Source organism: Harpia harpyja, chromosome 8 (genome assembly GCF_026419915.1).
Source record: "Harpia harpyja isolate bHarHar1 chromosome 8, bHarHar1 primary haplotype, whole genome shotgun sequence".
NCBI lineage: Eukaryota > Metazoa > Chordata > Aves > Accipitriformes > Accipitridae > Harpia > Harpia harpyja.
The window spans coordinates 5187771-5211274 of record NC_068947.1 but is presented as its reverse complement, the minus strand read 5'-3'; the positions used below and the strand labels follow the sequence as shown (position 1 = coordinate 5211274).

The 23504-nt window shown below is 39.2% G+C and overlaps 1 protein-coding gene across 1 annotated transcript in view; it reads right to left on the bottom strand.

Annotated features, from left to right (window-relative positions):
- The window catches only part of IL1RAPL1 (interleukin 1 receptor accessory protein like 1), a 750372-nt gene that overhangs the window by 14826 nt on the left and 712042 nt on the right, over positions 1-23504 (bottom strand). Inside the window, exons 7-9 of the mRNA XM_052794856.1 lie at positions 14144-14276; positions 12054-12199; positions 997-1140 (exon numbers count right to left, since the gene is read on the bottom strand). Of these exons, the coding sequence (XP_052650816.1) occupies positions 997-1140; positions 12054-12199; positions 14144-14276 (423 nt within the window). The remainder of the gene's footprint in view (positions 1-996; positions 1141-12053; positions 12200-14143; positions 14277-23504) is intronic.

The following is a 23504-nucleotide window of genomic DNA, read 5'->3' as shown; positions in this document are numbered from 1 at the left end:
AGGCAGAAGTGGGTCATTCCCTAGTGATCTTATTATGGAAATCTTTCCCTTACATAAGGACCTCTAATTCTTCTCACTTATCGGTGAGAGATTTAGCCAGTGCTTGTTTATCAGTACGTATTTATTTTAATATGTCACAGTGGCTTCTGCCCACAGGCTATTACCTTGAACTGTAAAATAACTTTTATTAGTCTTTCAGTAAAAAAGAAGGTCCTGTCACCAAAGACGTAGTGGTAGCACAAAACATCAGGAACTCTGACCCAAGAAACCAAACCAAATTAATCAGAGCCTGCAGCTCAACCCAGTTCACTGTTCAACAGCAGTTTTGATTAGTAGGGCTAGAGGCAAAGAAGACCTTTTTCTTCAGTGCTTAAAAAGAGAAGGAAAGAAAATGCACGTATACATTTGACACAGGCCGGTGCATACGTTGCGGATTACTTTTGTTTAGGCTGGGTGTCCTTGAATCACAGAACAACTTTAATGACCATTAGCCGCTCTCTCAGTGATTAAGTAAATGAACTCAAGAAAATGAACTGCTGGGTACATTCCCAAACACTCGGTACAGTTTATTGAAAGTGATCAGTTTAAAGAAGCAGTAAATTGAGATTCACTTCAACCTCTACCTATTCGGCTAGTACAATTAGGGAAGACAATCCCTAGCTTATGGAGGAGTGAAGCTGGCTTTCGGTACTGACAGAAAGTAAAAATCTTTAATGCGTCAACATTGCTAATCTACATTCAGTGTCGGGAATAAAAATCTAAAAGACATGGGTGTCTTCTGGAGCTCCAGAGAGCAGCGCGTACATCAGCTCAGCAATCACTGCTGCTAATGTGCTGTATGAGGAATGCATATTCAAGTCAGAGCCTAATGCAGTGAGAAATAAAAATTGCAGTTGTTAACGCATCTTGAACTGAAATGAAATTTGGGCCTTGGTGGAGAGAAATAAAAGACAGGCATACTTAGAAAGTAGGAAATGTACTAAGAAGCTGCCTTACCTCCATCTAGTTCTTCAGCTCCAAAATGATTCCTGTAGAAGAGCATAATCTCTATCTTGTAACACTTGTAGATAGTCACTAAACAAACAAGCAGCAGCAGAATAGCACCAAGCCCACCAGCAAGCTCAACTGTGTACATCAGCTCTGCAAAGAATTACAAAACACAATAATAACCACATTCCAAACCAGAGAAAGATTAGCAGCAGACCTCGCACTTATGTTAAACATTAAAATAAAATAATGAATGATGGGTTATTTATGTATTTTGTGATAGGGCCCTTGAAGAAATACCTAACTAATAGAATTGTTTTTCCTTTATTAAACTATTTTTTCCTCTGGCACACCATCTGAATTGCTCATTTAAGAAAACAACAATTGCTGGGGATGTGTGAGAGTATGTGCATATATATAAGAGATATTTGATAACTCTCTTCCTTCGCGCTCTGTGTAGATAGATCACAGTTTGCTTTACACAGATAAATGTTGACATTCTACTTACAATGAAAGCGGAGGTGACTGTTTCTTTTTGGGGGACTATAATGCAAACACAGCTCCTCCCTTATTCCACATAAAAATAAGAAGAGTTTCAGTCTATGTGGTAAGATTACACTAAGGATTTGATTTTTTTTTTTCAAAATAAAAATAAATTAAAAAAAAAAACAACAAAAACTTGAGAGATGTGAAAACAGATTATCCCAGGAGCCCCACAGCCTCACATCTCAGTTGCGTGTTAATATCTTTGACACAGTTTCCCAACGATCCGCAGTTCATCTTTATTCTCCCCTTTCGCCCAGTGGGGTTGGCTTATACATAGTCACAGCAAACCATCCCAATTTGTCCGTTCCGACATTCCCATTCAGACCGTGCCCCGCTGGTGTCTTTGCTGCACTCTGCCACTGGAGACTCGCATGATGGATTGAGATCGTCGCCATGTAGCTCTGTTCCTGAGGACGGGGACTCTGGTCAAATACGGCCACAACTGTCTACTACCAGTAGTATCCTCAGTGGGGCCACGTACCAGTGCATAACCATCACGGACTTTCACCTCCCTCAGTCTCAACCATTGCACGCTCATAGAGGCTCACCCAGCTACGTGGCATCCGTTTTGTTGTTACTTTTCATTTGCTTATTGACCGAAAACTGGCAATGTTAAAAAAGGAGGGTGGGAGGAGGAAGAACGTTACCAACAATTTTTAATCTGAAATGAGTAATAGATGGCAAATCTGAAGACCACCCATACTTTTCCAATATCACTCGGTTTTGAGGAACGCCAAGAAATCAAACCTTGGAAATCTAAGATACACAGTTTTCTTCATAAAAATCTGTGCCGGAGAAAGCTCAGTTCCGTCTTATTTTCACAGTATGCTCTTCCAGTGGGCAGCTTCTGTCTGAGTGAAGCAGGGTAGCCCTGAGGTAACCTTTTTTTGTGTGTGGTTATGCAGATATGACACTCCAGCACAATACAATTCAATTAGAGAAAAAAAAGGTTAGAGGAAAAAGTGACAATTCCATTTATTTTGACTGCGTCTACTGAGAATCACACACTTTTTTTATTATTTTTGAGGCAACTGTAAGAAGATTTCATTGCTCTCTAGAAGACACTAAAAATGTAATAAAATAAAATAAAAAGGCATTTATATTCCATGTCATTCTCTCCAAAACTGTGCTGGAAACTCCTTTGTGTTAGATATTTTTAAGACCGACATGGTTATTTCAGACTTTCAATACTTTTCTAGTCCAGAGAGGGGAATGTTATTAAAAACACCCAACAAAAAATTGTTTGCATAGACAAGTAATACAGTATTTTAGAATATAAATGGAAATGGAAATTACTCTGCACTGGCTTCCTATGCCCTGTTTATCATTTTGTACTACAGGTGATGCAGCTGTTCAATGCTAACTAGAAGAAAGGCTTTAATATTTCGGGTTGCTAGTCACAAAATACTCTTTATGTGCCTGCTGTTATGACTCATTAAAGGCAAGGGAAAACTTTACAACTGGAAAACAAAAGTTTTTCCTAAATTAACGATTTCGGGATTAAATGGAATAAATAACTGCAGGTAGTCATCTGTTCTCTGTCACTGTGCATGAAATCAGACCGCACTGCATCACTTTTGCCAACAGAGTCCCTCTTAGTTATCTTTTTCCCCGTAAAATAATTCAAGATCATGCCTATATTTTTACTTCAGTAAAGTCTACTCAAACACATGTGAAACCGTCCTAAACTAGGCAACCGAAGCAAACAAAATTCCCTAAGTTACCCTGTAACATACTAGAAACTACCTTTTCATGTGCTGCTGCTGAGCCCATAGGGATCACTTATGAGCACAAGGATAAGGTGGTTCTTTCTTAAACAGATTTGTTTGCAAATTAAGCTTTATGCTCTATCCATCTAGCATAGCAAGCTCGTATTTTCCTCTGTGCTGGACAACATCTATCAGCACACGTTCGCTCCCTGTCTTGGGCGTTATTTGTCAGGGTTCAGAGGCAGAGAGGAGCAGTGATTAGCTTGGCAGACCGCTCCATCCTTACGCCCAGCCCTGCAAAAGCCTGAGCTGACCCCCAAAGTGCTGGAAGTGGGACAGGCGCATCTGTGGAGCGCGGTGGAAGGCGGGACGGATTGGTCCGGGCACCGTGCCGCACCAAGTCGATGGCTTTCAGGCCTTTGGGTTCGTTTCAGGCTCGGTCCTGCCTCCGCTGTCGGCCCCTTGGGTGACCGCAGCCGTTTCACATTTCTGAGCCTTGGTTTTCCCAGTGTGAACTGGGGAGGGTGCTTCTGCCTCCTTCGTAGGAGAGGTTTACTTACTGCTGAAAGGTGCTCTGCGAGCGCCAAGGGCGTTGGTGATGCCTATGTCAACGATGTCAATGAGGACGTAGTGACTGTTAAAGCTAAGTTAAAGTGTAACAACAAGGTCAGAGTGTAAGGTTACCTTCACAATAACAATTGTTTCCGCTGCTTTATTCTGCCCTTTGCATTGCAATTTGAACACAGTTGCTGCAGCAGGCATTACGCTCCCTTTGAAGTGTGATCTGTTTTTCCTGCTGAAACTCAAGTTTCCTGTAGTGGCTACACGCTAAAAAGATTCAATTTCAGCAGAATTCCACATCAGAGGGGAGAGACGAAAAGTGCAAGCCTTTTAAAATCTATTTAGCCTCTATGTTACGTTGCTCAAATTACAGACCTGGCCCTCCTTAAGGAGCTGAGACTGAATGTAGAAAATAGTAGAGGAAAATTACTCGGCTAACCCTTAGGGGGACAGGCGTTCTGTTAAACACAACAAATGAGCAAGTGCCAGGGAGTTACATCCAGAAGCACAGCAATCATTTAGTTACAGGCAATTAACAATAGTCCTCCAGTAGCACAGGAACAGTTCTACTCCAAGGGAAAACACATTGATTACTGCAGCAGTAGTAGATTGGTTTCTGAATAAATAGCTTCAATTTAAAACAAGATTTGTTACAAGCATTTTGACCAATGGCTACAATTTTTTTTTCCTTATCAGGAGGCTTTGGCCAAGCAACCCAGTGAAAGAGATGGCTAATTAAAACAAAGTACTCGTCCTCTCCAAATACCAGGCACGATAGGGCTGGTAATAAACACACTCATTTTATACCGATTCTGTCCTAATTATAGGCACATTTGTCGGATAGATCTTTGATCTTCACCGGCTTTAATATTTGATAAACTTCCTTTCACTGTGTCATGCAGGTAATTCACTTATCGTAGCTGTAGTTGTAACAGGAAAGCAAATAGAAGGGTGCCTTCAAAGATTCCTATCTTTTGACATATACGACATGCTTCAGGGACTTTACTTTTAATGATCTGTGATAATTTAAAATTAATCTTATTCTATTCATTAGTCCACATACAGCTGAGCTACTAAGAAAAATAATTATATTTCAAACATTCTTTTTTTGTGATTTATAACTCTTCGAGGACATGTGATTTATATCTGTGTATTCAATTTCTGAGCCTGTTTCAAAATCCAATTACAGTCTATCTAAGGTTTCAATTTTGCAATCACTTACGCAGATTGCTTAACTTCATGGACTATAAGTAATCCCTCTGAAGTCAACAGGACTACTCACGGAGCTTCAGGTTAGCGCATACATAAATCTTTGCAACTTTGTGGCCAAAGCTCATTTCCATTCTCTGCTTGTCTTGGACGATTTAACTCACAAAGCTGCAAGGTTTGGTTAGAGACAGTCCTCAGTTTGTCTAGGTATGCTTTCATAGACTTCAATTATGAAATGAAACATAAAGGTAATAAATAAAATTTGAAAGGGGAGCAGCTGAAGACAATACGAAAGCTCTCGTGACGACACCTGAGAGAAGATAAAGAAGGCAGATGCTGACAACCAACGCAAGACGGATGTGTCGTAACGTGCAGCTTTGGTTGTAAATGGGTGTGTGTCTTCTAAAGGAAGGAGGAGGCTGGCTGACACAGGAATACTCATCTGAGTCTCATTTCAGACATCAGCAGTAAACAGTAGGCAGAGTTTAGGTTAGGAAGAAAGAAACCCATACTCACAGTTTAAAAATGGAGAAGTGCGTGCTTTTTTTCTCTCTTCCCCCCCCCCCCCCCCCCCCCGCTTAATACAGTATTCATTATGGCATGGCTGTAAAACAATTTATCTTTCCAAAGTACAGCATATGGAACCACAGCTTTATACAGCATATGCATATCCAATAAACATATATATATATAAAAATCTATTTTCTACTTTTCAGGATTGTTTGTTTGTTTGTTTCAACATTCTAAACAAAATCTGTTTGTATTTAAGGTACCTAGATAGCTTTATGAATACTGTTGTGCATAATTACTGATGGCTATTGTAGAACGATAATACTTCTGATACCAGTAGAAATAGATTTGGGATGTTCATTAGCTTGATTATGAAATCATTTCTTAGCACAAAGTATATGCTTTCTGCCAGCATAGGCCACGCATGCCTGTAGATGTCTGCAGAGTTGACTTAAGGTGGCTAAATATAGTTACAGTTTTTAATACGGTTTTCATTGCAGTAGTTTCATTTTATTTATTAGAGCTATTGAGACCCAGTTATCTCACTTTATTTTTTAGACCAATATATAATACAAATTTGTGATTCATCTATGAAAAAGAACTAGTCGGGTTGGGGATTATATGTACATATGTATACATGTGTGCAAATACAAGACAGGGATCTTGTTAACCAGTTCATTGGTATGGCAGGCAGCATATCTGAGCCTTGGTGCTGTTGCATTTCCAGTGTTATTATAATAGAGATAGTAAATTATTATAATAGAAGTATATTCTTACCGATGACATTTTTATTTCTTCTGAGAAGTGTGGGATACCTGTTCCCAGCAGGAGAATAATTACACTATCTCCAACAGTACGTTAGCTCAAAAGAGGATAAGGTTGAAAAAATATAGATGCTGCAATGTTGCTGAAGTTTACCACATTTAAATACAGAACACTGCATTTTAAAGGCAGTTTATACTTCAGGTTGAAGGAAAAAAGTGTCATGGTGCGGAATTGCATTAATCTCTGGTTAGCTTCCCCAAATAAATGAATTGCGTATGACTTCAAACCTTACTGATTAGGAGAGCTTCTATTTGCTTATTGCACTACAGAAATCAGACAGCCCACACGATTACTTCTTTTAGATCTTCTGAAAGAAATGAATGTAAGAAGCACTGGGAGGTGCTAAAATGTGGGGAAAAATGGAGTACCAAGTTCCAAGGATGTAAGATCATAAAACATACTGTTTACATTTTTTTCTGAGGATAGCATTAATGAATAATTTAGCTCTGCATGGATTATGGGAACAATTTGTGACATTTTATTTTAAAATATTTTCATCCTTGCCAATCAAGGTTAGAACTGCACTTAGACATTATATAAAGAGAAGAACTATGATAAAAGTGGTACAAAAACCATTTTAAAAAGGAATCTGTTAAACAAACCAACTTGTTTGACACTTTGTCAGAGGAAAGTTAGATTTGTCAGGGGAAAGTTAGATTTAGGCACATGCCAAGTAATCTGACCAACCTTTTTAATGGAGATGTCTTAGTCCAATTTTCTAAAAGTAGCGAGAAACCTTACTGATGAAGAAAATGGTCTTATGAAGAGTTTCTGTCAGGCAGTAGTCTAGTATTCTACTAATTTACTGATTTTAGATGAGGTTGAGTGTAAAAAGAACAGTCACTTTTGGTTAGGTCTGGGCCAGGAAGGGAGGCAATATTCGACTTTTGTCCCTATGTCATGAACCTCTTGGGCGACTGAAGCTTTGCACTGCCACTGAAGGCTTCTTCAATGGCCATAGGGGGATGAAAAATCAATTCCTTTCAAATGAAATCAAATCCAATTTCAATTCCAATTCTAAAACCTGGTGAGGAACTCAGAAAAGCTTTTCCTGCAGTGCAGAATAAAAACTGAATGCTTTATATGCTGGAACGTATACATGTGTAAGGTCTTAACTGACCAAGTGGGTCAGAGTTTTACAACAGTTTTGCTTCCACTGAGACTCAGAGATTTGCTGGAATGTTCAAGTAATTAGGACAAATTAACAGAAGTTGAAATATTAAATTCATTGCTCTCATATCTCATGTGATGAGCTCCCATTCAGAAATTTCAGAAGCATCGTGAAGCTTTATGGCAAAGGGAGCTATAACACCTGCAGTTTCTTTGCAGAGGTTAGAAAAGAACTAGTTTCTTTTCTCTTTTAAGTCGTAATTGTCATTCACTACCACTGTGTGAAATCGTGTCCTAATCACTGAAAATGCTCATGAAATCAAAACCTTGACATATTAAAGTCGTTAAGTAATAAAACAGATTTACAGTATTATGTGAATGACACTGTAATTTAAGGTGCTCGTCAGCAATTCTGTTATCATTAATAACCATATGACGAAAATTCAGAATTACTTGCTATTCAGAATTTGCTGTTAAATTGTACAGGAAATATTAATATGATGTTTATGCATTAATAAATGATGAGTTTAAAGTATGCCTACCTATTTGTAGGTTTCCTCAAGATTAATTTCCTATAGGAAATATTAACTTTTATCTTTTTCAAACAGATATTCTCACGGACAATTTCAAACAGAACAAATCTATACCTCTAAACAATTTATTACAGTGAAAGTCTTTTTTTGTCCCAACCGAGAAAAAAGTTGTTTTAGCCATCTCTCATTAACCTATAGTCAACAAGACCCATATATGCCCATTGAGAACACCTAAAACAGAGGAAAACAAACCCAAAACATAAAAGAGGCCCAGGAAATTAGCACAGAGAAAATGGGAAGAAAGGGAAGGAGATACTTTGAAAAAAATGCATAATGTATGTTACCTGCTCTCAGTTCTGGTGTCTGTCCCATAAAAATTACAGGTATATTATTAAGCTTTTAAAATAATATGAATAAGATTAAAAAAATAATACCAAGATAGAATTTGAGATTATTTTTGCTTTGGCGTTTTAGTTGGAGACATGCAGACAAGAATTTCCACCAAAAAAAAATCACAAAATTGGGTAATAATCTGTGTTTCCAACATAGTCTATGATTAAATGAGACTACGAAGGCTTTGATCCAGCATGAAAGTCATACTTCTCAATACATAACATTGTAGAAAAGCGTTCTTTCTCCTTATGCATTACATTTTTATGTACTACATTGACAGACTATGGGTTTGTCTTCTTGAATTAAAAACCTGTGAAAAAAATAGAATTATAGTGTGTGATCCACCCCTTATATCATCTGCAATATGTGGTCTGTTGTTAATAAATTTGTGCTTAGCTGCTGTCAGTACCACTCTCAAAATTAATTTCTAGAAGGTTCCTCTACCTGCCTGAACATTAACCTGTAACTGCTACAGATGATAGATGATAGCTATCACCAATAAGTAACAAAATCAGCCTTAGATCATAACAAGTAGATTTTTTTTTTTTGCTCACACAAACGAGAAAATAACTTGTTTATTGTAAAGGTGATAGAGATTTGGCCAACAGCTAGAGGAAGGGAATGAAAGTTAAATCTCCTGGGTTCTGATCCCTCTCTTTTTCTGATTATTTTTGGACAAATTTCGTGGGAATGGACCAGAAAAGGAAACAGCATTGCCATTGTCATGCTTAAAATGCTCTACTGCCTTTAGCTCTGAGTTAAATGCTCCCTATGCACAGCATCTGAGGCAAGTTAGGAGCCTAAAAATGGTTAGCTGGCTGCACAAAAACATAGATCATAGGTTTTCTCCACTGGTAGTCAGAAAGAAAAAGAAGCTTAGGAGAAAATTGGGGCTCAGCTCCCCGAGGTGCAGAGGGCTGGCATCTGGGCTCCAGGGAGGTACCCGGAGCCCCAGCTTTCTCCCAGTGCTGGATGCCCAAACTGGGTTCTCTTGTCCTGCACAAGTGATGTTGTGTTCCGCTCCCCTCCTAAAATTCCTCTGGGGAAAAGGCAGGCTCCGGGTTTCCATTCCAGTGCCACGTCAGGGAAGGAGCAGAAGCCCCCGGTCCCCGGCTGAATGTGCCAGGCACTGGTTTGTGGTGGGGACCACCATCGGAAGGACCCTGCTTGTGTTTTCTCCGAGGTGAGTGGGTGTCCCCGCCGGGCTGAGCACTGGGAAGAGCGAGGAAGATGCATCCAGGTTTTTGCCGGTGATTTAGACTCTGAACTTCTTGCCCTTTCAGGGCCTGTGTAATTGCAGGCATATCCAAAAGCTCCCTCTGGAAGTTGAAGTTTACAGAGAATATACTGACCAGGGCGAAGCAGCAGTTGCAAGGGTGTTTGAAAGGCTTAAATTTTGTACCTGAACCCCCGCTGCAGCGTTTAGCCCTAAATACCTCTTTTCCCAAGAACGCTCTTTGTTCAGTAACAGAGCTTTCTGCTTCCCTGTCCCTTCTGATCCTGGTGATAATGTACCACACATGAAGTTTAAGAAGGATTATAATTTCTTTTTCAGGTATCCAGTGAACAGTCCAGATTCAGCATTTTCGTCGGCTTATACTGCTGGGAAAAAAGATCGCTAACTAGAAAACCAGCCAAAACTGATACCTCTGCAAATGCCTCGGTGTTCAGGAAGAAAATGTACCTATTTGTTAGGTCCCAATTGTTCTAAGTGAGCCAATAATCAGAAATTAATAAACAGCTAACTTATTCCTAGCAGAGACTAAATATGGATCTAAACAAGGAAACCTAAACCGAAATGTTGTCATGGTGATATACAGGAGACTGAGCAAGCAGTGCAAAGCTCCTCTTCCTAGGAGACCTGAGAGACTAGCTCAAATTTTTATCTGTCATGGTTAATTTATCATTTCACTGAAACAGTTGTCAACATGCAAAGTATGTAGAAGGCTTGTAACAGGTACCTTTTGTTTTTTGAGGGCACAACAGATTTTGTTTCCAAATCACAATTTCAGATCCAGCCTTACTTAAAGAGGAAAAAAAAAATATTTGGGGGAATTTTTGCTATGTTTAGCTTTTTGCTATTTATAAGGGCAATTAAATATTGAGATTACTCCCTCTTAAGCATGTCATCATGATGCCACATACTGTGGTGTGTTTGACATACTGATTTCTCCAAGAAAGGAAACAAGGAAAGTAGACCCTTGCAAAATTTATGCAGGCACACTGTTAGATTAAAAAGCTGCTGGTCACAGAACAGAAAAGACCTATGTGTTGTCAGTCTTGCAGCTACAGCTTGTATAGAAGGGAAAATAAGGACTCACCATCAGCACGTGACTTTAATACACGACAGTTAATTATGTATTGGTTTTAAAGTAATTTAAGCCTTAAAAATTCTTTATTTTCAGTGTTCTGTGCACTAATTTCATTATTGAAGACAAGCCATTGGATTTCAGTGTTTGTTGGGTTAAGATCTTGCTCTGGGTTCAAATGACTCTGAATTAGGAGTATATGGCTACTAGCTGGTAAACTGTCGAGGTTCAATTACTTAGCAAGTTAATTTCCCCTCTCAGTAAATTCAAGGAAATATGGCAAATGCCAGGCTAAGCAGAACATCTGGTTATTTACATCTGCATCGCTTAAGAGGCAATGACAAGTGTCCAGAAAAATGGCTACCAATTAGTTCTATTCAATTAATTAGAGGTACCCCCAAAATACGTTTAAATAAATGAGTCACACTATCTTGATTTATAGCTTCCTTTTAAACTTAGACAGACTTTGCACACTACAAGACTAAAACTAGGGAAGACACCACTGCTTTGATATAAATTGAGATGCCACAAGCAGTTCAGCACCACAGTAAGAACCCGCTTTGCTCACCTTTACAAAGAGCCTAAAAAAAGCGCAGTAATGACAGCGAAGTACAGACACTGCTCCTAATTATTCTTTGCTCTCTTAAACCAGCGGGATGCTGCACAAGGGTGGGGAACGTCAAGCCCAGGCATGTGGAGCACCCTCTGGGAGGTAAAGTGAACAAAGTGGATCTGGGAACCTTGCTTTGCAAGAGATTCTCCACCTCTCCGTAATTATCTCCATGGGAGATGGCCGCGGCCGTTAGGCAGGCTGGAATCACGGGATGTGAGCGGTGAGTCGAAACAGGAAGGTCCTTAGAAGTTTCTGTCATGATACTTCACTTCAGAAATGTTGGTGTTAAACAAATGTGTTAGAAGAAAAATGTCCACAGTCGGGCTGTGCAGGAGCTCCCCTGGCATGGGGTTTAGGTGGCATTTCTGATAGAAATGGAATGCATTTTTGTTGGCTTTTCTAATATTTGGGTTTGTTTCTTACAGAAAATTATTACAGTTGTATTACCTGTGGCTTCCTATTATTTTTTTCTCTATTGAGCCTTTATTAGTTTCAGAGTTCATGAATTATTAAATGCATCTTCTATATAAATATAATTAAAAGGTGTTACTGTATTTTTCCCAGTGACAGCCATAGTTAATAACAACCTTTCTGTTTTATTTTGAAAGTTGGACAAACACCTGGGAAAAAATAATCATTGCCTATTAATATCTCAGGAAGCCAAAATTCAGGCTTGCATCAGAAGGAATCTCTACAGGCTGACTGCCCCTATAATGGACCATTTCATAGAGAAAAGCTGCATATTTACCCCTTTTATGTAGAAGAATACTGGCATGTCGGCGTCCATTTCCATTCTCGACGTAGCACGAGTAATTCCCCAGGTCTGCCTCTTCCACAGAGTCAACAATCAACGAGATGGAAACCTCCTGCTCCCCAAGATGCTCCTTGAGAACCCTGAGAAAAAAAGCAACCATCGCTGCTATTCTGCTTGTATCATAGCGGAGCATTAGACAATCATGACATAATAATGCTACTTACAATTCACAACTCTCTGGCTTCAAATTTGGCTATGGTTTGATGAAATCTTAATTAAATTATATCATGCCCTTTTCTTCCTCACTTCTAATGAGGAGGTTTGGCTTTGTAAATGTTAATGAGAGCTTCAGTTAATTGTCTTTAAGCAGGATGATGTGCACACTGATAATATATTATTGCACACTCTGATGGAGACCCTGAGCGGTAGTATGTGAAGTCTTGAAATGTTAGAAGAAAGAAAAGTGAAAACCGTTATTTGGGTTTTTAGGGTCACACTAGGAGTCTGGACCAAACCCACTATTTGTGCTCTTTCTGAGGCTCTTCAACATGTCACTCAGAAACTGTGTGTTTATGGCAGGGTCTGAAAAATTATTTCTTGAATGTATTATAAAATTTGACCGTCTATTATAAATCAGTAGAAAGAACTGGCATACCAGATGCCACTCATTCATACAGATGATAAATAAAAGAAAAGACCTCCTGCCTAAGACTCCACTTCTCTTTGCATTGCCTTCTTTACCTCTTAGCACATCCATCAGCAGTTTTAGAAACCCAGCAAAGCAAATGACAAACCGCTCTAGGCTGCTCCCTCACACTCACACCCGATAAAAGAAGTGGAAACCAGCCTTCCTGCTCCTCCCTGCCCAAAACGAGGTTCTTGTCACTTTTTTATCAGTTTTCAGAATGCCAGGTCTCTGGCTGAAGGGCTAAAGGAAAGCTTTAGATGCGAAATACAGCTGATCTGGTTGTCACGTGCCATTTAGTGTATTGGTCTTGAGCTTTATAGAATAAACTCAAAGCACACTGGGGGGAAATATGCTTCCATTTTGCCTATATCTGGGGACATGGAGATGACCTTGAATGTCTATGTGGCCTTCTTGATTTTGGTAAAGGAATTTTCTCTGTTGCTTTGGTTACGCTGAAGAAGTCCAAGGTCAAGCTGAAAATGAGCGTGACTTCATGTCTTTTGATGAGATAGTAACTCCTATGTAAGAGGTGAAGTGTAAATAAGCTCATTATGTTTTATTATAGACAATCACTGTAGATAACACATCCGTGATTATTTAGCTTCCTTTGTAATGCACATTTAGATTTGCCTTCATTTCTGGGTTTATCCATGACATATAGGGCACAGTGGCATACACACATACAGAATTATAAATGAAAAAAGAATCTCTTCAGATCCGAGTAGATACTTCATATCGGATAGAAGTTGGTACGCTATGTCAAGCATGTAATTCTCAATACGAACCCACTTTTTTCTTAATTTCCAAATGAGGCAGCACTTTCAGGAGCAGTAAAAGTACATGACGCGAATTGCCAGATCCTCTCTAAAACAAGTATTTCAGCAGATATAAGCAGCCCACATAACAGGATGCTTGGCTCTCACAGGCCAGATAACATCCCAGGAAACTCGTTTTTTTCCTTGAAGAAAAGAAATCAAAACGTTCCAGAAGAGAAGCCAGACTTCAGCATTTATTTAAGGCTCCATGTCTTAGAAGACTTCTTTGGAGCTGTTTTCCTTGATGTATTTATCTATCTTTATTTCATCTTAGTAACTGTCTTAATGGTTCTTATTGTAGATTGCCATAGTTTGAAAAAATCTCTATGCAAATTCCAGTCGGTTACACTACAGTGATTGTGGGGCAGCTATTCTGCTTTTGCAGCCCTCTAACATCAGATTTGGCCAAGGCGTGCATTTTTTTCTGTTCTCTACTGGTGGAGTTGAAAAGGTAAAGAATGGGTGTTGCAAAAATAGGGACCGGGCCCAAAGCGTTCCTGAGCTAGTCTGTGATAACAAGTATTACATTAACTATCAAAAAAAGATATTGACTGAAAAAAACAAAATGCTTTTTCTTTTACCTGATGTCACTTTCCCAGACTCGACTATCATCCAAGTCCTCAATAAACTTCTCCCCTTTCATCCAGTAGATTAAAGGACTGACATCTCCACTATATCCAAAGAAAGCTCGGCAGGTTAGATTAGCAGAACCGCCTGTTACAAAGAATGTAAGAAAATATGTTATTTCAAAATTTCTAAAAAAAATTTCATTTTTGAATCAGTTGCTTTTGTTGATTTAAAAAAAAATATATCTGTAGAGACCCTCAATTTCCAGCTGCTATTGAAAATGTCCAAAAGTATCTACTTGTCTTGCAACTGTTGTTCAATATATTTTCTGAAAATAAATACAATAGAAATTAAATTAAATGTTACATAAGAACAGAATTCAATTTTGTATTCTTTCACCAAGTTTTCTATGTTTGGTAAGGAAATGAAAGACTCTGTTTTTTCAAAAAAGAGCTAACTTAGCCAAAGATTTCCATGTTTTCACTGAAAATAGATTAAGTTTAGGTAAAATAGACATGCAATCACATCTGTGCTACTTCAGCTTTGCAATGGTTTTTGCAAAGAGGCTGGTAGATTCCTGTAGGGTACCATTTCCAAAGGACAACCAGTAGAAAGACGTATGCTCATTGCTAAGTTATCTCTGCAGGAAAGTATTAAACACTGAAACTGAAAAAAGAAGGTATCTGAACTCATTCTGTACACTGTGGGACACATCTCACTGTATGAATGGGAATAACCATTAGGTACAGGCAGCAAGGAGCAGAAATTCCATATATGTGTAGCATTACTTATTTAATCATTACAATGAAAATTAAAAATATAATACGCCTTCACTTTGGTTTATTTTCATCGTGTAGTCTTATATTGTGTTAGTACCACTTGGCTTTGGGGTTTCAGCTACAGCACGTACAGGGATCGAAACAGTACTTTGCACATATTTTGTGTGTTGGTAAGATTGGATAAAACTAGCTATACTTTGGACAGCCACATAGTTAAAGATCTCCCATTCACTGCTGTAAAGATGTTTGTCACAATATCCATCAACCCTTCTAAACTGCTATGTGCATTTCTTCACTGGATAATTACACAGTGATTTAAAGAAGTGTTGTGATTTAAGGAATGTTCCCCCCCCCCCCCCCCCGGAGGGTATTTTCATGGAGTTTATATTACTGCTGAGACCAAAATCATATTTTATTTACACTTTCAATTTTTGATCTTAGGATTTTAAAGCTGACTGACCAGAACTCCTGGAAAAAAACCATATGCACTTCTAACACTACTTCATTCTGTACCGAGATGCCATGAGAAGTCCATCTGGGTTCAATGAATTTCCTTAAAAATACACTGCTTTGGGTCAGGACCGGGTCCTTCTCAAACATATGGCATTAATATTTGAACATCTTATTTACTTTTTAGTATGGCAACAAATGCAGGATGCTGTATAACAAGAAGATTAATTATTAAATAAATGTCTTATTTATCTGAAATGATTTGTGGTTTTCTGCAACAGCATCTGACTCCGCTACCGGGAACTCACACATCCATGCCAAAAAGGTGCAGAATCCAATGTTTGTAATCAAAATATGCAACGTCAAGGCAAGTACCATCTATGTTGCTATCGCAAGCTGTTTAGGAGCTGAGTTGCTTTTAGTCATTACGTGAGCTTTTGGGTGGTGCCGCACCCTTTGCCAGCAATGCCTGCTAAGGAGACAGGAGTATCCCAGAACTTGAAACGAGGATGGAGAGGAGGGTCTCATTTGTAATCAAAAGGTACGAAACCAAATCTCTGACTAATGAGACATTTTGATAATCTCATCTCATTTAGAGCAAAGTTACCAACTGTAAGCTGAACATCTTCAGCGAGAGGGCAAAAACTCTTTCTAAAGATAACCACAGCTCCTGTTTCCACACCCCAGGGACCAATGGTCAGGACCTCTCCCTGGAAACCTACCTCCTCAATCTCTACACAGCTCAAGAAGTGCCATTTGGAAGGACAGAATTTTTTTCGCAGTCTTGAAGCCATTTGCGGGGAATGAGATGAGCGTTGGGACAACGCTTCGTGTGGGTCAAGTACACAAAAACTTGTAATGGAACATGATAAACTTCCTGGTTGTGCCCAGGACATTTTATCAGATGCAAACCCAGTTTCTTATAGCAGTTGCGTAGCAGATATAAACTAGCTGCTTTTTTTTTTTTTTTTTTTATTTTGCATCATAATTATGATACATGAACATGTGAAAATGAAAATTCAAAACCTGAAAGGATTATGAATATCTTGACCGCAGTCATCCTATCTAGCACATGTTCAGGGCTGTGAAATGCCTAGTAACCACAGCAATGGTGGACTCTGATCACTCTTGAAACGGGAGAAGTTACCTGCACACCTAAAGCAAAAGCAAGTTCCTGTGATAATTGAATAACCCACATGGCATTATCTACCAGTCTTAGAGGGAAGAGTGCTACCTAATGCGTCACTGTCGCTTCTTGGGCTTTTTCTGGAGCTTTGCCACCAAGTCAAGGCCCGGTTGAAACTTTTTAGCTTTTAAGCATTGGCAAGATCACAGCTGGAGGGACTGTAGCTTCTGGACAATTTATCCATGATTCACAGAGATTAGGCACCACAGGTACTGAACCAGCAAAGCTCTCCAGGCTCTTCTAGCTAACAGGCACCCACTGAGAGTTGACTTTCGCACTGTGCAGGCCTCTAAGCCTTTTACAGGTGAATATTAACACTCGTAAGTTTGTTTTTTAAAAATAAACATCATTTGTTAAGGGCAAAAAATGCCAGAAAAAAAAGAGTTTGTAAGATTAAGGCTTTCCTCCTCATTAAATTCGTAAAGAAATTTTCCCCTTAAATAAGACAAGTAAACATATTTTTAAACACAGTATCCAAAGTTTCAAATTACTTCTGAGAAATAAATTAGGAAGGATGTAATGCCTCTTAGTAGTACTGTGTGGATTACAGTCGCTGAGCAAAGGCCATTAGCGTGCCAGGTGTTCAGCTATAAATTACCTACACTGTCTACCTTGACCAATCTTCACAATAAGCCAGTGGGAAGTTCATTAGCAGGTCATCGAGAAAGATTCAGTGACCGGCTAATGACCAACTGTGACTATTAATGAGGAGGTCTCTTACTCCGGAGCTCACAGCTCGTTGCAGAGGGTAGCGGAGCTCACGCGGCGGAGCAGAGCCGCTCGCAGCTGCGGCCACATGTAAGTAACGGGCAAAGGCTGACGGAAGGGCGATATTACGAGCGGACAGAGTATTTTGGGAGCATATCTCGGTCTCTGCTCCAGAGCTGCCCTCGTGTGAATGAGTGGGCTGTAGGACGGGCAGCGTTTGTCCCTCGAAGTGCACCTTTGAGGTGAGCGGGCAGAGGATGCTTAGCCTGGCACGGAGCGGCTGCTCTGCACTGAAGAAGAGCAGCGTCTGTTTTGAAGAAGTCTGCAGATTATTAGAAAACATGCAAAATTTAAGTAAATAAATACAAGAACTGCTTTGCTTCGGGTGAAACTAATGTATAAACCAACCTGTCAGCCAATTAAAAGAAATCATTCACAGTTAACCCTATGCAACTCTTTCCCTTCGTGTGTTTTCTGTGCCGAGAAAAACTGTAGAAGTGATTGGAAAACTGTGAAAGTTTGATGAATGGATATGTAATGTTTTCTACGCCATTAATTTAAATTTTCCTGTAAATGCTGGATTATTACAGTTTTATAGTCTGTCTCTGAAGGAATTTAAATACACGTTTTAAATTAACTACATGTTTTAAATTAAATTATTAGGGAAATCCATATCTCTCTCTCTGTCCCCTTTGCTGTGAGACGTTGTAAATTCTTGAGAATGTTCTGTCTCAAGTTACGTCCTGGGTAAACTGCTTTTTTTATGGACCCTGGAAAAGTCCAAAGGCATGAGATTAGAATTATTAAGTGAAACTGATAGTGTTGGTGTTTTTGTTAACACACCCCCCCCCAAAAAAAACAACAAAAACCCAACCAAAACCCAAAACACCCTCAAGAAAGGATAAAGAGAAAAATGGCACTTCTGACTTCTTAGTATAATTATCTTTACCGTGAAATAGTGCAATAAAGGCATGTAAGAGAACACCTAAAAAGTAAGGTTCAGCTGCATATTTCTCCATCGCCCTTATTTCTGAAGATGAATATGCTCTTACTGTATTGAGCTGACTTTTGTAAAAATTGCACTATATAATGCTACGTGTTCCTGCTGCTCTCTGAGATAAAACTGCACTTTCAACTCTAGCCAACTGGGTTCAAGATAAATTAATCAAAAGCTCCTTGCCGTCTAAACGGCGAACAATTTTTGTTACACAGGATGCTTTCAAGTAGAGCAGAAGGCAAGGAGGAGGGACCACAGCAAAGTGTACTTCCTTGAAACCACCAAATCCCTTCGGCAGAGCAACACACGAGTTTTGTGGCCATTTTCTCGAATTGGCAACAATTCTTCGAATTAGAGGCACTTTGCAAACTACTGCTATGGGAGCCTGTGTCCAGGAGAGGGCACTGTCTAACTTCTAAACATTAAAAAAACCACCCCCAAACCTCAAAGTCAATTCCTAGTGTATAAGCTCTAATTAAAAACATCAGCCTGCTAAGAACCTGCTAGATGTAATTAGCAAATAGTGAATGTTTTGTGGTTAGTGAAATGTCATCTTGTATGGGCAGTCTAAATTACACTTGCACCATTAGTCATACAAGTTAGCGTACACCGTGATGGCACCCGCCCTAGCCTTTAATTTGACAGATCCTTCAGTGAAAGACAACCATTTTGGTTGGAAGCAATGCTAATTATCAGGTATCTTCTGCAACCTCTTTTTAGAAGAATCCTCAAAGACTTTTTATGGCAGTGAAGCGCTTGAGAGCCATGCTCAGCATTTAGTAATATTGAGGGCCAAAAGAGTGGCAATGTTAAGTGCACTGAAATATGGGACTTTCTTTTCCTGTACGTACCACATAATCCATTTAAACTTATGTAACATGTAAACTTATGCACAGGCAGTACATACACACTTATAAGTATGCCATTTATTTGTAATATTAACACTTCAAAATGAAATTATAAAAGGCCAAGGCAGACGCAATCAAAATCTCTCACTCACATATTAAATACCACTCTTTCAGTTCGCGTTAGAGAAAATGTACTGACAAAGTATCAGTCTTTCAAGTGGAGGGATGTAAAAGCTGTTAACCTCCTAGCTGTGGCAGATAGGTGGCAATTCCTCACAAAGTCAATGACCAACTTATTTTGCCAATGTCATCTGCCAAGCCCAGTGGGCAGGTAGGTAGAAGCTGCTCATGTTTTCAGAGAAATCTCATGTCCTAAAACAGTTCAACAGTTCTTGAAAGCCTTGTTGTAAATGCAATTAAGGTAAAAAAAGAAAAAAAAAAAAGAAAAGAAGGAAAATAAGGTACCACTTAGTTTTGAGCCATGATCCTTCATATTCTCAGGATCTGAAAATCTTCCCTTAGAGCAGGATGAACTGCAGAGATTCCTCTTGATTCCTTCCTTGCCTATGCAAAGCATCACCTACTGCTATGCTGCCCTCCAGTTTACATATATAGTTTCACATCTTGATATCTTGTACTCTTTTACCAGATCGTAACTGTCTTGCTCCATATTTGATATAGCAGGTTAGGCCAAATTTAAAAAAAAAATAAAAAATGCTGTTTTCCAAAATATAACTGCAAGCTGGGAACTGCTAAATTCTAGTCTTGTTATTGAGTGGTATGTTGTGAAGCCTTTGGCAAGCCATCAGGTCTTGCATCCATACAATTGTGAAGATACAATGTGCAAATTCCCTCTACTTTGAATTCAGTGGATGTAGGTTTGAAAGAGCTGGGTATTATCATTCCACTAAATATTATCATGCAAACATCATACAAAGTGGCTGAATGTGATTACACAGCTGTATCTCTTCATTAATAGATCTGTCCATATTTTGCTATGCTGCAGAGCAGAATGTTGATTGCATGGGACTCTGAATTACATATTGAATGAGTTCTTCAGGCCATAACTGTGTAAATTTACAGTACACTCAACCATTCCTCCACAAATAAAACCCATCAGCTGAAGGTTTGCAACAAGATCAGAGAGAAGTTGTAGCTTTTGAACTCTTTTGAACTTTCACTGAATTTGTAGATATCACTATTTATTGGAGAGGTTAAAAAATCACTTCCTTGAATTTCTGACTTATTTTTTTTTTAATTGGAAGAAAGCCTAATTCTTGTTCCTTAGGGTTTTCTTTGGGGTTTTTTTTAGCAACTAGCCCTCATTCACCATAGGGCTAAACTCATTTGCCCACTCGTAGTCCTCCACTGCCACATGAAAAGCCTTTTACCCTGCAAGGCTTCCAGCTGCTGAATTCCAGTTCAACAGCAGGACACTTAATGGAGGTGTCTGCTTACATGTTCCCTGCCCTGAGATATTTGAGTCTGCAACGCTTAATAAGGTGCTATACTGAAATACACATGGTAAGATCCAAGATTAACCTAAAGAATATTAAAAATTTTTGGTGGACTGCTTCATAGCTTGTGAAGGAAAAGAAATCCAAATCCTTTCTGCTTTGAATGGGCTCCTTAGCAGCAGGACTGTCAGAGAAAGAGTCAATGAAGACAGCAACCGCCACAGCAGACTCCAGAAAGAGAAGTGATGTATGGGACTTTGGGCTCTAAATGCCCAGAACATCTCTCAGGTACGTATATTGTTAAACTAACCTTCATTTCACAAGAGGTAACAAAACCCCTGAACCAATAATCTTGATTTTCCTAACAGCAGGCCTCTCCTCTTGATAGATGGTAATGTCAGGCTGATAAATTAGTTGTTCAGCAAGTATTTTTCATTCCCTCCTCTTCAGAAGTAGAGACTGGAGTGGGAGACAACTATCACAAGCATAAAGCAAGAGTTGCTAAAGAAAAGGAAAGTCACTGCAATTGTTTTATAAGCTTGACTTAACTTTTACTCTAGAAGCTCATATTTTCTCATGCTTTTTTTCAGACAAATGCATTTCTCAAACACTTTTTTCCTGTGTGCTCTCTGTCAGGTCAAAAAATAATTTCTGTTTTAAAGGCTTAGCTGTTTTTAGATATAAGTCACAAGAAAATATGCTAGGTAACAAAATATCTCCAATTGAAAAAAAAAAAAAAAGAGGTGGTTCTAAATGTCAAACTTCACATGTTTTTTAGCTCTTAAAGACTTATAACTCGGGAGCTTTAAATCTGTCCACACCATGCATAGCTTAATATTGTTCAGTGTTTTGTTTCTGGATTCTTTTTCAACCATACAGCCTTTGACTATGGTGCTGTGGCTTTTGCATTTTAACGATGCTACATGGTAAGAAAACAAGCTTAGCTTAGCTAGCAGCCTTGCATAAAGGAGTCCCATAGGGGTGCCTCAAAAGCGAGGCGGGTGGGTCACGTACCCAGGGACGCGGCTGCCTGCCCCTCAGCAGACCTGACCCCCCCAGAACGGCCGCTTGCGGCTTTAGCTTTGTGAAGTCCTGCTCCGGGTCATGTTTTGGGAAACTCCTAGAAAAGCAGGAGGGGTTTCCTGGTTATCTTTTTACATTTCAGGGAGGTTAGGTTAGGCAAAGAATTAAAACAATTCCGTGTGTGTCATAAAAGACATACACGTCATATTTATTGATAAGAAATATATTAAGAACAGTAACCTCCTGGAGTTCTGTAGATGACTCTGTGCCCAAGCAACTTCAAAGCTGGAATAATATCTGTCTTAGTTAAGGAAGACAGTTTCAAGCCATTACAGCTCTCACAACATTTTCCTCCTTCCCATACAAAATCCAGAGGCAAAGCAGCAGCAAACTGAAAGTGGGACTCAGGCGGATCCTCTGAGTTAGAACACAACTGTTGCTAAACTTGTTTTGCTAAGGAGTTACTTGAAAGTAATGATAAATCCAGCCCACTCATGCCTACGACGACAATAATTTTCTAATACAGCACACTTGCAATAGCACATCTCCCTTTTCACTTTGCTTTCTTTTACCTGTGCAAGCTGTAGAAATAACTGACTTTTTTTTTTTTTTTTTTTTTAACCTGAAGAGTGTTGGCCCAACAAACGAAAACATTTAAATCTCTTGCCATGGAGGTTTTGTTATAAATCCTGTTTTCTTGTTCTTTCTGAACAGAATATAGTGGGTTTGCTTTCGTCTCTTGTGGGTGCTAGTCCACGTCAAAAACCCCTGCACATAAATCACAGCAACCAGCTGCAGCCCCAGTACCTTCTCCCAGCCTCCCTCCCAGTTGCACTGCACAAGGCTTTCCGTACAAGGGAAAGGCAGACTATGTCCTGGATTCTAGATAATGACAAATAACATACATTTTTCCAAAAGAGGTTAACTCTGGGGAGCTGTAGCAAACAATTTACTGTGTCAGATCACACTTAAATGAAAATATCAATAATCTTAAGGAACAGGTTTGGCAATTCAGTTTACATACAAATTATTGGCTATTCAACCAACCTCTTGCGGCTATTTCAGCCCCTAACTCCTCAGCCAGTTGATTTCTTCAGGCAGCGCACTTATTGAACAGCGTTAGAAACTGTGTTTTACTATGATGTCTCATAATACCTGCTCTTTAACTGCTTTGGAAAGAGGGATTGTAGTGTTTGTGCAATCATTAGATAATTTGAGTACATATAGCAAATTCTCAGCTTTGGAGTCACAAGTATATATTAAATAATAAGTTGTGGGTTTATTGTCCACTGGTCAGCCTGACTACTCTTTTCCTCCCTTTGCTCTTTCTTCATAAGCAAGCCTACCATGGACCGAGTAGGTTGCAGGGAATTATTCGGGCAAGGAAGTATTCTGAAGAATACTGTAGAGATGCTGTATATGGAAGATACTTCATGAAAGTAGCAGGCACAGTGTCACCTACACCTGCTAGGTGGATATTAAGGAAATTGGGACTCCAAATAACAAACAACAAATAAACGCTACATGTTCCTGTGGTGAGCTTTACTCTTCAGCACAAACTGGAAACATTAGCCGTTCTAAGATTTTAATGAACTAACCAGTTCTGTCAGATCACACCGTATGATGGAAAAAGTCATTTGGAAAAGACCCAGGCTAGTTTGTCAAGGATGCGGATAGGGAAAACTACCATTCCCATGAAGCAATGTGGCACAACAGGATAAATACAATTGAAATAAACCACATCTATTACGTGAATCAAAACATTTCAATTTGGTTCAAAATGATGTGAAACCACTTCTCTGTTTAAATTTTCACCAGGAAAGCCATTAAGCACCACTGAAAATTGGAGCCCTGATGAACTGAACCTGTTGATTACTAACAAAACAGATAAATAAAATCAACACCAACTTTCCCTTTTACTGCAATA